The 15,877-nt window shown below is 29.5% G+C and overlaps 1 protein-coding gene across 1 annotated transcript; it reads right to left on the bottom strand.

Moving 5' to 3' along the window:
• Positions 1-224: 224 nt before the first annotated feature.
• On the bottom strand, positions 225-14,715 carry LOC142617282 (uncharacterized). Its single transcript, XM_075790066.1, has 6 exons — positions 14,486-14,715; positions 9,254-9,312; positions 8,502-8,957; positions 6,232-6,354; positions 1,113-1,537; positions 225-960 (listed from the first exon to the last, which is right to left on the bottom strand). The coding sequence occupies exons 2-6, from the start codon at positions 9,282-9,284 to the stop codon at positions 385-387; spliced, it is 1,611 nt and encodes a 536-aa protein (XP_075646181.1). The 5' UTR covers positions 9,285-9,312; positions 14,486-14,715; the 3' UTR covers positions 225-384.
• Between the last annotated feature and the right edge of the window lie 1,162 nt (positions 14,716-15,877).

Below are 15,877 nucleotides of genomic sequence, written 5' to 3' on the forward strand. Positions count from 1 at the left end.
TCTCGTTTCAAAGTAGCTACAAAGGTGGCTGCTTTTGTTATAGCGGTGGTTTTAGATAGATGAAACTAAAATAATAATGATAGCCCACTTGAGTATTCACACATGCAGAGAACCATGGAAAGCTATGGAGTTTGATCATTCTTTGTTATTAAAACATCTCATGCACAGGGTGCAATTTCAAAACTAGTACAAGATAACACACTGCAGATAAATTTACAAAACAATAATTCAAAAGATGCATCAGAAGAAAATTAAATTAAATACAAAAGATAAGATGTGTTTAACTACCTCCAGAGTTATAATACATATTTATTCATAGTCATTTCACATATGCAGAAAGGAAAGCAACAGAAAGATTGACAAGTGGCACTTGATTGGCCATTGCTAAAGTAGACGTCGATGATTCTGAAACCGAAAGAAGGTAGATCGGACTATATCAACAAATAGGCGATACTTCAGCAACACGCATAAGATTGGCACAGAAGCAAATAAACCAATGACAACCAAGATCAATGGCAATTCCTGATGATTATGATTATCTGACCAAAAGGATGCAGAAAATGCAACCATCATGGCGGCAATTGAGATGAAAAGTGAAGCCACTCCAATCATCAACCTAACTGGTAACCATACAAGAAAGTCGTTGTATGAATAACGAGAGGTAAGGATGGATAAGAACATTACCAGGGATGTAGAAGAGCAAAATAATGCTATTGCACTTGAAACTGAAAAGACCCGAACAAGATTAGGACTATCCTTTAATCCATCAGCTTTTTCTCCAGGAAACATTATCAACCCAATTAGTATTGCAACCACCATAGAATACTCAGCTGTGTTCCTCATCCACTTCTCACCCTCCTTCCTTAACTCCTCGTGGTTTTTCGCAAATAAAACATACGGTGTATCCCCCTTGTTATTTTTCATTTCTTTGAATGCAGGGCTTACAACCTTTTCCACCTCCTTCCATTACAAATCATAGGAAATATCACACGAGAGACTTGTTAGTCCAAAACTCTAAAAATTTTTAGGTAGAAATTAAATCTATGTGGAAACAAGAGTGAACATTCTATGAATTGGTTCAACACATACTAATCTAAGAATATAATAAGTACCTTGAACCATAATATTTCTCGTTGCATTTGAAGAGCTGCTCCTGATATAGCATTCAGCTTCTCTTGAGGTGCCAATCCTGCAGCTAAATGCAAAATGTTGCTTCCATCTTCTTCTATTCTATCTATTATTAGATCTCCAATTGAGCCTATCTCATTAAGTATATTGAAGATGCTTTCATGGCGCTTCTCAACAGCAATATGAAATATGCTTTTACTGTTTCTTGTTTTCCATAATAAATCAAAGTCAAAACGAATAAGTTTAATCAAGAACTCAGTGTTGCCTACTTCTACTGCATCAAACAGAACATGTGAAATCACTGAGGTTTCGTTCAAATTCTCAACGTCATCTCCGTAAGCCTGAAGACATTTTTCAAACAGTTCATTGGCTTGAGATTGCTTTGAGTTTTCCTGTTTAAACTTCAACGCTGGAATTGACAGTGAAAAAAGAAAGTAATTATTCCCCAATGAGTAATTAAAAGAATCGAATAGATCTAGAAAATAAGAGTGAAAGTGCTACTAGTCTTAGGTTCCATTCTAATCTTGTATGAATTAAGAATATTGTATCAATTAAGAAATTTAATCAATCTATAAAAATATTATCACTAAATTCACTGAGCCAAGATATTGATTACACAAAAACACATTAATTTACATGAAAAATTGCTTTTCCATAACGGAAAAACTACTTGAAAAACTCCAAATAAATTCTAAAATTATAAAATCCATATCTTCTTAAGTTTTATACCTAACTTTAGATCCACACAAAATACAATAATATCTTCTCTCTAGACAATTTGTCTGTTTTTGAAATTTTCTAGGCTTGAGCATGTAGGTTCTTACGGAAAAAAAATGAAAAGTAAAAAAAAAAAATTAGATTAATGTTTATTTTAAAATTTTTATTTATTTTCTGACCTAGCTTTTTATTTTTTGGGCTTTTTATTTTATTTTTAATTTTTTATTAATTAAAATGCTGACGTGCTGATGTGTCATGGGTGATGTGGTATTTTTTTTGTAATATTGTAATCTCTCCATTAGCCATGTTAGCATTTTCTGTTAGTTGGGTGACGGTAAGGACTAAAATAACACGCGTTAATTGGTTTAGGAACTAAACGTTGTAAAATAAAAATGTAGGGACCAAAATAGAAATAGGGTCAAAATGTAGGTACTAAAAATGCATTTACACCTTATATAAACTCACCTATAATCTTTATCAAGCTAAGATATCAATCACACAAAAAAACAAAGATTTACCTGAAAAATCATTTCTCTTTCAAGGGAAAAAGCCATAGAAAAAAATTTGAATAAATTTACTATTATAAATCAATTACAATATCCTCTCAACTATCTCCTACTTACTTTCATACATTTTATCAAGGAAATAAAACTTACTTTCATAACCCATAAAAAAAAATAATAACTTACTTTCATACATGAGGCAATATTAAACAAATGCTTGGATTTGTTTAATTAATTGGGTAAGTTATCCAATTTTGAAAATATTTTATGAAGAATTGAAAAAATTGTAAAAAAAATTCAATTTTTAATAAATTTTTTTTCAAAAATAATATACTATTATGGGCCTTAGGACACACATTAATAAAATCGTAATTAATTTCGTTGATGTTTTGTTTCATGCATGTGTATTAGAAACTTCACGTGTCAACCCGTACAAGAATAACAAATAGCCCTCGCGTCTGAGCCCTTCTTTCAACACAACATCTGACATCTTCATTCCAGCAAAAGAAGAAAAAAAGAAAAAAAAACGTCTGACAACTTGAGAAAACAAACAAAAATAAAAAAGCAAAGTGGCATAAAGCAACGAAATGTGACTCAAGTCATTTGGCGCTAGCATGGAGAGAACCAAAAAAGGGAATTAAGGTCCTGGTTGTTAGTTTAAATAATGTTGTTTGGGTATTTTTAATATATATATAGGTAAAAAGGTTTATTGAAATATGTGTAAAATTGTTTAAAATGTGAAAATATTGGTTAGAACTAACCAATCTAACCTGCCCTAAAAGATAAAAGAAGAAGCAACAGTGGCAGGGACCCCGTTGAACTCACCTTTCAACGCATGTATGAACTATTTCTTGAAATAATTATTGCATCACTGTTAAATTTGCTTTTATATACATTCTTTTTTCGTAAAATCTTTATTTTCGTGCCGAAACAAAATTCTTTCATTTCCAGTTTGGTTATTAAAATCTACCTTTTGAAGATTTATTTTCAAAGAAAACCACCACTGTTATCAATTTTGACATCTTTCTTAGGTTGTTAATCAGAAAAATCATCACTCAACGTGTCCAATATCTTCATATTCTCTCTATGTTTTGAGTTTTATTTTTTTTTAAAGAAAATAAGTAAACTACATACTTTAAAGAGATTTCTTTGAAAAAAATAAAATGATATACAAATTACAAAAGAAGAATTAGGCTGAACTTACCTTTAAATTTGATTGATTAATTATTCAGCTGGCAGGAAACCCAAAGGTGATTGATCCTGGAACTCTATTTTTTATTTTTATTCTTTCATGAAAGGAAGGGGGAAAATAGAATTTTTCATAGAGAAAATGACATTTGAAAACCAAATAATATAAATGGGTTAAGTGGTGTTGTATGTATTTGTTTCAAATGTTGCAATTGCGTACAAATACCTATGTTTTTGTTTTAAACGTTGCAATTGCGTACAAATACTTATGATTTTTTTTAGATGGAATTTTAACCTGGCATAATATAAGTGTGTGTGTGAAGTTCTCTTTTGAAGATTTGAATCTCAACTCTTACCTCTACACCCTACAAGTACTTATACTTGTAGGAAGTAACTATTATGCTAAGAGTGCAAGGTAGTAATGTACAGATAGATATGTTAGTAGGCCTGAATGGGTTCATTTGTGTTAGGAATGTTATAAGTATATGGATAATAATTATTGTATTGAGATTTAATTAGTTAGTTAGTTACAATTCTAAGTATGTTAATCACATTTAGCACGTGTTTGAATTATTAATACACATAGGGAATAATAGAACCAATAAGATAAGGCCATGTGAGCCAATGGGATTAAAGCTAGTCTCCTATAAATCCATGATTGTAATTCAATATTAGATATCAATTGAAGAATAAATCAATTTCTTAGTGCATCTCTCTCTCTCTCTCTCTCTCTCTCTCTTAATCTCTTTCTTTCTGTACGGAGGGTGACTGCCTCGAATTAAGTCAATTTTCCTACAATTCTCATTAATTCTCCTATAATTTCCATCAATCCTCATTAGGAACCATCAGGTTCCTAACAATTGGTATCAGAGCCATTGATCTTGATATGGATGAATGTGACCAAAGAGAACTTTGGAAAGAATAATGGCAAATGGTGAACAAAGTTTCAGAGGATGTCAAGACTTTGTATGAATCTCACAATGCCGTTCTAGAGAAGGTCAAGACCTTGGCTGAGTCTAACAAGGCCATGAATGAAGAACTCTCAAGATTGCAAGAGGGTCTTGAGAACATGACGGAAGAGGAGTCACAATCTCTTGATTCTATGAAATTAGAAGAACAAATCAAGTTCTAAGAATCTAATGTTGTTGTTGCAAGCCGGGATGTTGATTTTTGTGTCAAAGTGGATAATGATATACATGTGCACGCTGCCCTTGAAGTTCAGTCCAAAGAACCAACAAAGAAGGTGATGATGATCTTTCCAAGAACCAATTATTGATGCACCAATGAAGGCTTCCATTCAAGAGTCTATGATTCAAGAATTGGAAATCCAAATGTTAATGATCCAAGAATCCAAGATGCCAGCACCAACAATTTTAATGCTTTTAGAATCAAATGAGGTATTGAGGATAAAAGAACATTCAAAGGTTCAAAGAACCAATGAGACCTTGAAGATTGAAGAACCACTGGAAGCTTAAGAATTCTAGCAAAGTTTGAAGATCTACGAAGAAAAAACCTTCATGCGCACGGGACCGCTGGTCAAAGAGAAATGCATAAATATAATGATCAAAATGTCACTAAGGTATTAGTCCATTGGAAGATCTTCTTTGATGAAGATGTTATTTCACAACAACACCTTGTGGGCAAGGTGTTTTTAAGGGGAGGGAAATGTTAGGAATGCTATAAGTATATGGATAATAATTGTTGTATTGAGATTTAGTTAGTTAGTTAGTTACAATTTCAAGCATGTTAATCACATTTAGCACATGTTCAAATTATTAATGCACATGAGAAATAATATAAACAATAGGATGAGGCCATGTGGCTCTCCTATAAATCCATGATTGTTTCAATATTAGATATCAATTGAAGAATAAACCAATTTCTTAGTGTATTAGTGCATCTTTCTCTCACTCTCTCTTAATCTCTTTTTTTCTCTATGGAAGGTGACTACCTCGAATTAATTCAATTTCCCTACAATTTCCCTATAATTTCCATCAATTCTCATTAGTAACCATCGGGTTCCTAACAATTTGATATCCCAAGTGGCATAACAAGAATGAATTGTAGATTAGATTTCTGCAATATATATAGACAAAACTTAGAAGAAATCCAATTAGATTTTTATTGGATTCTCAATTTTGTACCACATATAATTTTAAATTTTATATCAAGTGAATTATTAAGTGTAAAAATCAAAGAGTTGAAATCCAATTAAATTCTAAATTGGATTTCAATTGGAGTCCAATTTTTTGCCACGTGTCCATCTTTTTTTATTTTTTTATAGCTAGTGAATTATTGGATGCAACACTGAAGAGTCTAAATCAAATTAAATTCTAAATCATATATATATATATATATATGTAATTAGAAACCATTACATATTTTAGAAATGTATGATTTTAAAAAGTGTAAGTTAATACTATGTATAATTTAAATCACTTTTTCAAAAAATTGTATAATTTGAACTGTATAATTGTAATTGATTTTAATTGTATCCGTGCATATGTATGAGACTACACACTAGTTATATATAGTATATAATTAATTAATTAATTAATTAATTAACTTGGGTAATTAGTTAATTTAACTAGGGTCAACTTATAACCCAACACATATGTTTAAGAATTTCAATCAAAATAACTCACATGATAAATGAAAAATAATTAAAAACACAAAAAAAAAAAAAAAAACTCACATGGTCGAATTTCACTAACAAATGCAGAAGGATCGCGAGCTAACACATGCAATGCAGTCTCTCCATTCGAGTTTACAGCGGTAGCTAAATTAGAGTTGTCCTCTAGCATTTGCAATGCTACTCCTGCATTATTTAACACCAAAACCAAAAATTCCATGTAAAAATATTCATTGACGAAATTCTTTTTCTTCTCCATGTGTTGTAGTATTTAGTTATGTTTTATTGATAAAATAAAAAATATTGAGAAGCAACATGTTGAATATTTCTTTCATGAAAGATATACTAGGAAAAGCATGACACAAGCACATGACAAAAGACAGACAACAATCTCTTTTGACAACTTTTTTCTCCTCATGCACTAGATTTCACCTAACTGGTGTTGGCCGGACAATGGAACTTTTTCTTTTTTTGGTTTCCACAGTAATCTCAAAACTTTCGACCAGAGACTAATCATTTTTCGTGACGAGTAGGCCCTAGTGGGATAAATCGCTAGCCCAAAGGGTTTTTTCAAAGTGTAGATATCAGGACTCGAACTGAGGAGCACACTCAGTTGAATTTAGGACAAACACTTTAAGACCAAATGTCCAACCACTTGGCCAACCCACTTGGGTTGACATTGGAACTTTTGCTAAACATAAAAGTGCGCTCCCACTTATAGCTAATATAATATCATATATTTATTTATATATTTTAATTAAAAAAATTAACACAATTTATTGATCAATTGAATACATTAAAAATGTCCCACTATATCCCAAAACATAAAAGATTAAAGGAAAAAACAAAAATAGTCAAATTATGACCAACAAAATTAAATCTAAATTAATAGGAGACAAATATAATAACTTATTCTTGAAATCTACTAAAATCAAAATTAATACTAGACATATTTATTAATAAATACAACATAAATATATTGAAATATACTAAAATAGAGACAATAAATCTCTAAAAACAAAACAAAACAAAAATCTCTCAACTCTCTTCTTCGTCTTGATTTTTATTTTTATTTTTAATATAAGCGTCTTGTGGAGCTGTGATGGACGGTGTGCCATCAGCCATGTGTGAACACAGTAGCTTCATACTAATCTGATTAAGGTAACCTCTCTCTCCCTGTGTGTGAAATGGAAGACACGGAGATTGAAGAGTACTGTGATAACTGTGGTTTGTAGGGCTTTATTCAATTATGTTTTTATTTTAAATTATTTTTTTATAAGCACAACACAGTTACATTAACAAGTTTTCCTTCTTTGCCTATATTTTATGCATTGCACAGTGCACTGTGCACACAGTCACACACTATAACTTACTCACAAACCCGCTCACATACGTTTTCACTTTTCATTTCTTTTATTTTTAAAAACCAACACAAGTGAATAGTCTAGATTAGTGTCTTTTGCTTTATCACGTCAACTCCTTTGTATTACAGGGATAATAATTTATTGAATTATATAATAAATCAATTTTTATTTGTATTGATTTAGAGTATAAAATGATCACAATATTAAAAAAGTTGTAATATTACTTTTGATAAACCATGTTTCATTATTCCATACTTTAGATTTGATTTTTTGTTAAATTATAATTTTTAATTATCAAACGTATTTTATTTATTTATAAATATTTGCTCATTATAAATATTTACTAGAAAATAACTATTTGGATATGAAAAACTTCAAAAAAAAAAGTTGAAAAACAAATTGAATTTCAAAAAGGAATCTCAGAAAAAATATTTAATTAATATTTAAATATATATTAAAAAAAGGCCTCACCTAAATCTTTCGCATTAGGCCCCCAAAGTTCTTAAGTCAACTTGTTAGAGAGGCATAATTTATCTCAATCAGATAAAATTCTATTATGAAAAATTTCAGTCACAATACAACAATTTATTTGATACTGTACTTTGAAGCAAAAAAAAAAGAAAAGAAGAAGAAGAAGATGGCATAGTAAAGTTGAACGAAACTTAAAAATATAAGCATTGAGGTGAAGATGACCGATCAGTATATAAATCAGTACCAAAATCTCCAGTCCATCAATACTTTGATACCACATTTAGAAAATGAGTGAAATTGTGAAACTTTTCCTCATTTAGAAACTAAATGAACGGTTTAGATTGTGTTAATTTAACAATACCATTTTCAATGTTTAAACCATGATTAATGTTTTGAACTTCAAATTCTAGAATGAAAAAATCAAACCATTAGCATTATGATCCCCCTCCCAAAAAAAAAAAAAAAAGGCACTGAAACATGATAATTACTTATGCTTACCATATAAGCCACTCCTAACACATGCGATGAAAAGTTTAGCCTGTTCTTTGTCATCCCACTCGCGAACTGTCTCTTTAGTCTGAGAATAAAGATAATTCGCCATTTGTCCGTGTCCTAAGGAAGCAGCCATATAGAGTGGCTTTATCCCACTACCAAGGTTTGGCAGCTGATTATTTTTCTCCAGCATCGCCATGGCAATATTCACATTTCCAGTTGCAGCAGCATAGGTCAAGGCAGTATTCCCAACAGTGTTTTCAGCTGTTAGGTTGTCTGTAATCATCGTCTTCAATAAATTCCTCACAAATTCTTCTTGGTTTGCTGCAGCAGCAATATGAAGAGTGGTTTCTCCTTTTTTTGTAATTTTTCTTTGAATTTTTTGTATGTCCTTGATAGATTTCCAGTCACCATTTAGTGCAGCCCGATAAAGCCTCCCACGCTCTATACTGACTGCTTCATCTGTAAGATGAAAATCATGAAATTCTTCTCATTAATTAGTAAAAATCTTAGTGCAACTATTTCATGGAAGGAAAAATATTGTTTCACACTAATTTGTATTCACTGTTTACATATCCACAATTGATGCTTGAATGTCTACAATTTAACACATTAAAGTGGACATGAAAGGAAAAAAAAAATGAAGAATCATATATATATGAATGCTAACTTTGGTGATATCTTAGTCAGACATAACCATTTGTTAAGAACTCATTGAATGCCCACAATATTAACCAATGGGAAAGTTAAAAATTTACCGTCGTTTGAATTGAAATCCTTTGTTGCCATTTCAACTTATTGATTGGCTCATGCGTACCTGAAAAGGAAGATTTCAGTATTACATATAAATTGTGTGATGCATGACGAAATCTGTGCAAGTTCTTTCCATAAGCCAAATTAGCTCGACAAGCACAGAGAGATATTGATTTTTGGGCTATGTTTAGTTCAAACAGGTGTATTACACATACTGTGTATTTTATAAACTAAAATCGTGCCTTTAAGTGACTGAAAAAGTCACGGTTTCATTTTATATAGTCACAATTTCAATTTATAAAATACATTGTGTGTACGCACTAATATCCTTGATTTTTTTGTTCAAAATGACAACCTATTATTATAACTAGCATGTAACTCCATGCAAACGCATGGATACATTTAAAATTAAAAAAAATTTTTAGTATAAAAATATAAATAATTAGTCAAATTAATTTTTTTTTAAACATGTAACACATGTATTCATGCATACATATAAATATATTTAAAATTAAACATAATTTTTATCATAAAATATAGATAATTGTCAAATTACATTTTAAAAATAAACGTAATTAGTCACATATTAAAATTCTTATCTAAATTTAATACTACTTATGATCATTTTTAATAAAATAGAACATGTGGTGATTTTTGTTATATGGTGATTTTTATTTTATTTATTTATTAAGAAACATGTGGTGATTTTTATTGAGTATATGTGATTTTTTTTTTGAATTTTATAGTTTATTAATATTAGATTATTAGTATTTTGCATTCATTAACTCACTTAATACAAAAATTAAAAAAACTTAAGTAGACATATAGCACAAGCTTAAGTGGATAATTATGGTGTAGTTCCCATATAAATTTAAACACATGGCGCAAAATTGGATTATAATTTCAAATTCTAATTCAATTTTCTCTAAAAATTGCCTATTCATATATGTATAGATGACTTATAAATTTGAATTTTTTTAGTTATATGATTATTTTTTTTATGGTTTATTATATTGGACTCATCATTTTCTATGCCAAATTAACTAATTTGGCACAAAAATTTAAAAATTTAGATTATATGGGACACGTGGTGCAAAATTAAACTCTAATTGAAATTCAATTTTTACACTAAATTAACTCACTTGACACAAAATTAATTCTCTAATTTAAATTAAATGAGACAGATGGCGCAAAATTAGACTCTAATTAAATTCCAATTTAATACTTAATTATATATATATATATATATATATATATATATATATATATATATATATATATATATATATATATATATATAGATTAGTAGTAGACTCACACGATGCATGGGAATAGATAATTATTTTGTAATTGTAATATAATGTATAATTTGTTCTCTAAAATTGTTGAAGATAATTTTTTCTCTCTAAAATTTAAACAATTTTTTTTTTCATCTTTCTATCTCTACGAATATATCATTATATTGTTTTGGTGTGTTTGATTAATATTATTCCTTTATAAGGTATCCATATTCTTTGAAATTATGTTATAGTATGTTATGATTTTTTCCCTTTTATTGTACAACTAAACGTTTTAAGTTTCAAATAAATTATTCAAATCATTTATTCTCTCAAAGGATATTATTATGAATAATTTATTCTCAAAATTTGATTGTAAATAATTTGTTCTCCCTCAAAATTGAACAATTTCAAAAATTAATTTTCATCACTTTATTTTTACGAATATATAATTTTATCACTTTTAATGTTTATGATTGATATTATTCTTTTTTGAAATGGTCCATATTCTTCTAACTATTGTTATTATGCATTATATTTTCCTAATTTTTTTTTGGTACAGCTAAAATTTTTTAGTTTCAAAATTGTTATTTAAATTCTCATTCTTTTAAGGAAATTATTATGATAACAAAAAATTATCATATAATTACAATTGATATTACTCAAACAATTGATAATACTCTTAACCCAAACTTGTCTTTGCCCATTCTTAAGTAATACCCCAAATTGGACCGAAGTAAACAGAAATAGAATGTTCCCATTCTTAAGTACACCAAATGGACCGAAGTGAACTGAAATAGACAAATTGGACAAATAGACCGAATTAAACCGGTATGGACCAAAGTGATTTGAAATAGACAAATTGGACACAATAGACTAAATTAGACCGATATGGACCGAATGGACTGAATTGGACCTAATATACCAAAGTGGACTGAATGGACTAAATTGACTGAAGCGGACTGAATGGACCAAATTGACTGAAGTGGACTGAATGGACTAAATTGACTGAAGTGGACTGAAAGGACTAAACTGACTGAAGTAGACCAAAATGTATAGTATAGACCAAAGTGGACTGAATTGGACCGAAGTAGACTAGATTTAACAAATTGGACTAAAATGGACCGACGTATACCGAAAGGACTTCGACTGAATTGGACCAAATAGCGCAGTGAATTGCATGGACTGAATAGGTTGAAGGTCATCAAAGTAGACTAAATTGGACCGAAGTAGACCAAATTGGATTGAATTGGACCAATGTGGACCAAAGTAGACCGAACTGAACTGAATAGTCCAAAATGGATTGAATGCTGATCTATAATTAGGATAGCCAAGATTTTGTTTTGATATAAATTCAAATTCTTACATTTAAATCAAACCAAAACTAAGAGAGAGAGAGAGAGAGAGAGAGAGAGAGAGACTACTTGTGATGAGAAATTAAAAATACAACAACAAAACATGTGAACCTAAAATAGAGTTTAAAAATCACAATGATTCATTAACCTAAAATAGAGTTGCAAAAAAGAATAAAAAATCAAGAGAGAGAAAGTAGCAACTTTTTCAAGAGAGAATATGAGAGAGAATAAGATGATAAGAAAAATTGCAAAAATAAAAAATATAGTAACAAACACCAAATTATCCAAGTCATGTTATGAAATAAAATAACATTATATTGTTATATATTATCTTTATAATACAATAGGATAACATTTATGAAATCAAAGAGAAGAAAAAAAGATAACAATTTAAAAGCACAAAACTTAATCACATCAATCAAAAGTAGAGTTCCAAATAATAATAAAATTCATCAACAAAGTAGAGATGCAAGAAAAATAAAAGTTCTACCAAAGAATGAAAAAAAAAATTGAGAGAGAGAGAAATTTAGAAAAATAACTTTTTTGTATATGAAAACTATGCATAGAATAAGAGAGAGAATTTTAAATTTATAGTAGGATTATGGGAAAAAGAAAAAACCAAAAATAAAAGAAAATAAAGGGATAGAGGAAAAGTGATATTAAGGTAAATAAAAGTGGGGAGATGAAAAAATAAAAGGGATAAGAAAAAATAGGAGAAAATGTAACAATAAATTAGAAAATTAATAAAAGAAAAAGAGTTATAAATAAGAGAGAGTGTATTTGAAATAGGTAAATGATATGGCATCTGATATAGCTTAACAAAAACGTTACAACAATAAAACTACAATTTAACTTTTAAATATATAGATATAGATGATTTCTACTTTTGCGCAACCAGAATTTTAATCTTTCTTTTTCTTCTTTTCTTAGTTTTGTGAAAGGCTTTTGGGCCTTTTTCTTCGAAATGTTTGTCAAAACAAATCTGTCTGAAATTTAATTGAAGAAATAGCGTTTTTGACGTTGATGTGGTGTTTTAAAGATAAAATAAATAAATAATAATGGTGCATCTAGATCTCGTAGGCAAGAGACAAAAAGAATTAAATAGATCTCAATTGAGAGAGCATCCAATATTTTTTAGATTAGTATTGGCATTTAATTTCAGTGGTGTGTGTTTGATTATTAGGTTTGAGACTAAAGTGTTTTTTTTTTTTTTTCTTTTAAAGAGAAGCTTGAGTCTTAAGTAGAATAATAAGTTAATATTCACAATTTTTTTCCTCCTAACAACTGAAGATGGCAGATTGTAAATAGGAGACAATAGAGTGGATTATACAAACAATTGTCGAAAAAGGTTATGCCTATAGTGTGTGTGTATATATATATATTATATTAAAGTAGGTTACTTGCAATACAAAGTAAATGAAATTTTAGAAAGATTAGTGTATTTACTTTGTCATCTGTTATAGAATTATTTTTTAAAAGTTTAGTTTGTTATGACAGGAAAAAAATTATTTTATTCCCAAACACTTAAAAAAAATTTCTATTTTTCTCAACAAAAAAAAAAAACATATCTCAAATGGTTAAACCATGAATGTTCTAAAGCAACACAAATATTAATACAACAAGTCTTCTACAATCACACTATTTAGCACAACTCAATGATGTGATCAACTATGAATAATGGACAATCACATTCAAATGAACTCACAATTTTTTATTTACCGCTCATAGTTGATCACATCATAATTGTAGCAAAAGTATGTAATGACCCAAGAAAAATATGTAAATCACATTTGCACTATACTCCAAAAGAACTAGACACAATTGAGGTTCGTTGTCCTTGTTAATAAAACCCATATCAACCTGGAATAAGTCCAATGTGGAACTCCTCCCACTCACACAATATCCAATCAATTTTGAGATATCACACTAAGCCACAAATTTGATATTGTCCGCTTTCACAAATCATACAATAAATTTAGGAACACACGCTTTTTTTTTCATAACTAATAACATGACATATTTTAATTGGTGCATAATAAAAATGGTATAATTGGTGTATCAGTGTACCATAATAAAGTAATGTCACTATAATCATAACAATTGTAAAAAATATTGTATCCTTAACATTACTCAAACCAAAAAGTTATTTTATACAATATTATTATTTTCATATTTTGTTAATATAAACTAAACAGATGGTAGTATATTTCTTATTTTATGTCTATCATTTTGTTTATATTTTATTATTATTTATATAGCTTTGAATTTTAGTATATTTCTTATTCTTAAATAAGGTGGAATGTTCTTTCTAAACTTTGGCTCCCAAAAAAAAAAATTTTAAATTCTCGTCCTGTCCTTTTGCCAATAGTATTTATGAAAGCATTGGGTTCAATATTCTCTATAAACTGCTTATGTTTGTACCTGATTAACAAATGTATACTGAAACAAGGTGTCTGCGTGCGAAACAGTAAAAACCAAAAACACCAAGATGAGATAGTGCTAACAAACCGTACAGATTTTCGTCCAACAATATAACAAAACATGAAAGAAGAATGACATCAGGAGGAACAAAAGAATTGAATGCATGCATAGATGTTATATCTACCTGAAGAGTGATTTAAGTTCAAGTGGATTAAGGAGCTTCCCTCAATATAGAGATCACCAAATGTTGTTAATACTTGAACGCAACTCCTCTACACTAGAAGTTTGGAAGTGATATTCAGCAACCAAAAAAAAAAAAAGTTTGGAAGTGATAGTTGAAGAGAAGAAAAGAAATGAAATGGCAAATGATTCCCATGCCCCCTTTAGTCAAGCAGTCAAAAGTTACTGATACTTAATTGCAACACTTGTTTGTATGTCATTTGGACAGGAATCGTGTCCTTTGATGCAGAACTGAGATAAAAGTAAAGACACTCCTTTTCGTCCTTTCCCTGTTGGCACTTTCGAAACAATGTGTAGTCATTTGGAAAAAGATTTTTTTTTCCCTTGTCCAATCCTTATCGCTGTTGGAAGGAAGCTTCTTGGTCTTATTGAGATTCGGTCTTTTTGAGATTCAAGATAAGGTACTCACCATTTGGAACCACGATTCGAGATTTGGATATTTGCTTTGAGGGTGCTGTTAACGGGTGTTGTACAGCACCCGTTAATGTGATAAAAATTCAAATAAAATATTCATATATTTTTTTTTAGAGATATAGAAAAAGCTGGATATGTATTAAGTATGTGTCAGTTTAGATGGAGAAAGTTAAATAATTTTGCAACTGGATCAAAATGTCATTGAACCCAAAATTAAAAAATCATGTTTTTTATCTCTAAATTACCCTCAGTCTTATTATGAACTCCCAAATTTATCACAACTTTATAATCACAAAATATACATAGAAAGGGCATATAGAGAAAATCATGGCAACATCTGGGTATGGAGAAGGACCTCCATCGGACCATCACTGATCTCACTCTAGCATCATTTTGAAACTTCTAACACCATTGAGTCAAGATGACGAGGAGTACCTTCGGTAGACGTGGCAAAAAAGGCAGGTTGGGTCGAGTCAATCGGGTCATAGATCATTTTTAAATTGGTCAATCGGGTTGCGAGGTCGGGTCGAGTTGACTCGTATTTTTCAAACAAGCTTTTTTTTTCAATTAAAAAAAAATTAATAACATTGACAACCTGTTTAGAGAAAATGAATAAAATGAATTTGCACTTAATGCCACTTGTTAATATCTTTTCAATTATGATAGTTTTGAGCATGACAAAAATTATTTATAGTCATAAATTTATAATGGAAAAAGTCTTTAATGTTAATAGTTTACTGTTAAAATGCATATAATTATAAGTTTACAACTTCAAAAAGAGATAGATCTTAAAATAAACAAGTTTACATCACTAATCATATCATTTCCACAAAAGAAAAAAAAAACTACATGACATGGGCCATATCAAGAAAGCAGAGAAGTGGAGTGTGGAGCATCTGAGCATATATGCTGAGAAAGAGAA

Source organism: Castanea sativa, chromosome 11, assembly GCF_040712315.1.
Source record: "Castanea sativa cultivar Marrone di Chiusa Pesio chromosome 11, ASM4071231v1".
NCBI classification, from domain to species: Eukaryota; Viridiplantae; Streptophyta; class Magnoliopsida; order Fagales; family Fagaceae; genus Castanea; species Castanea sativa.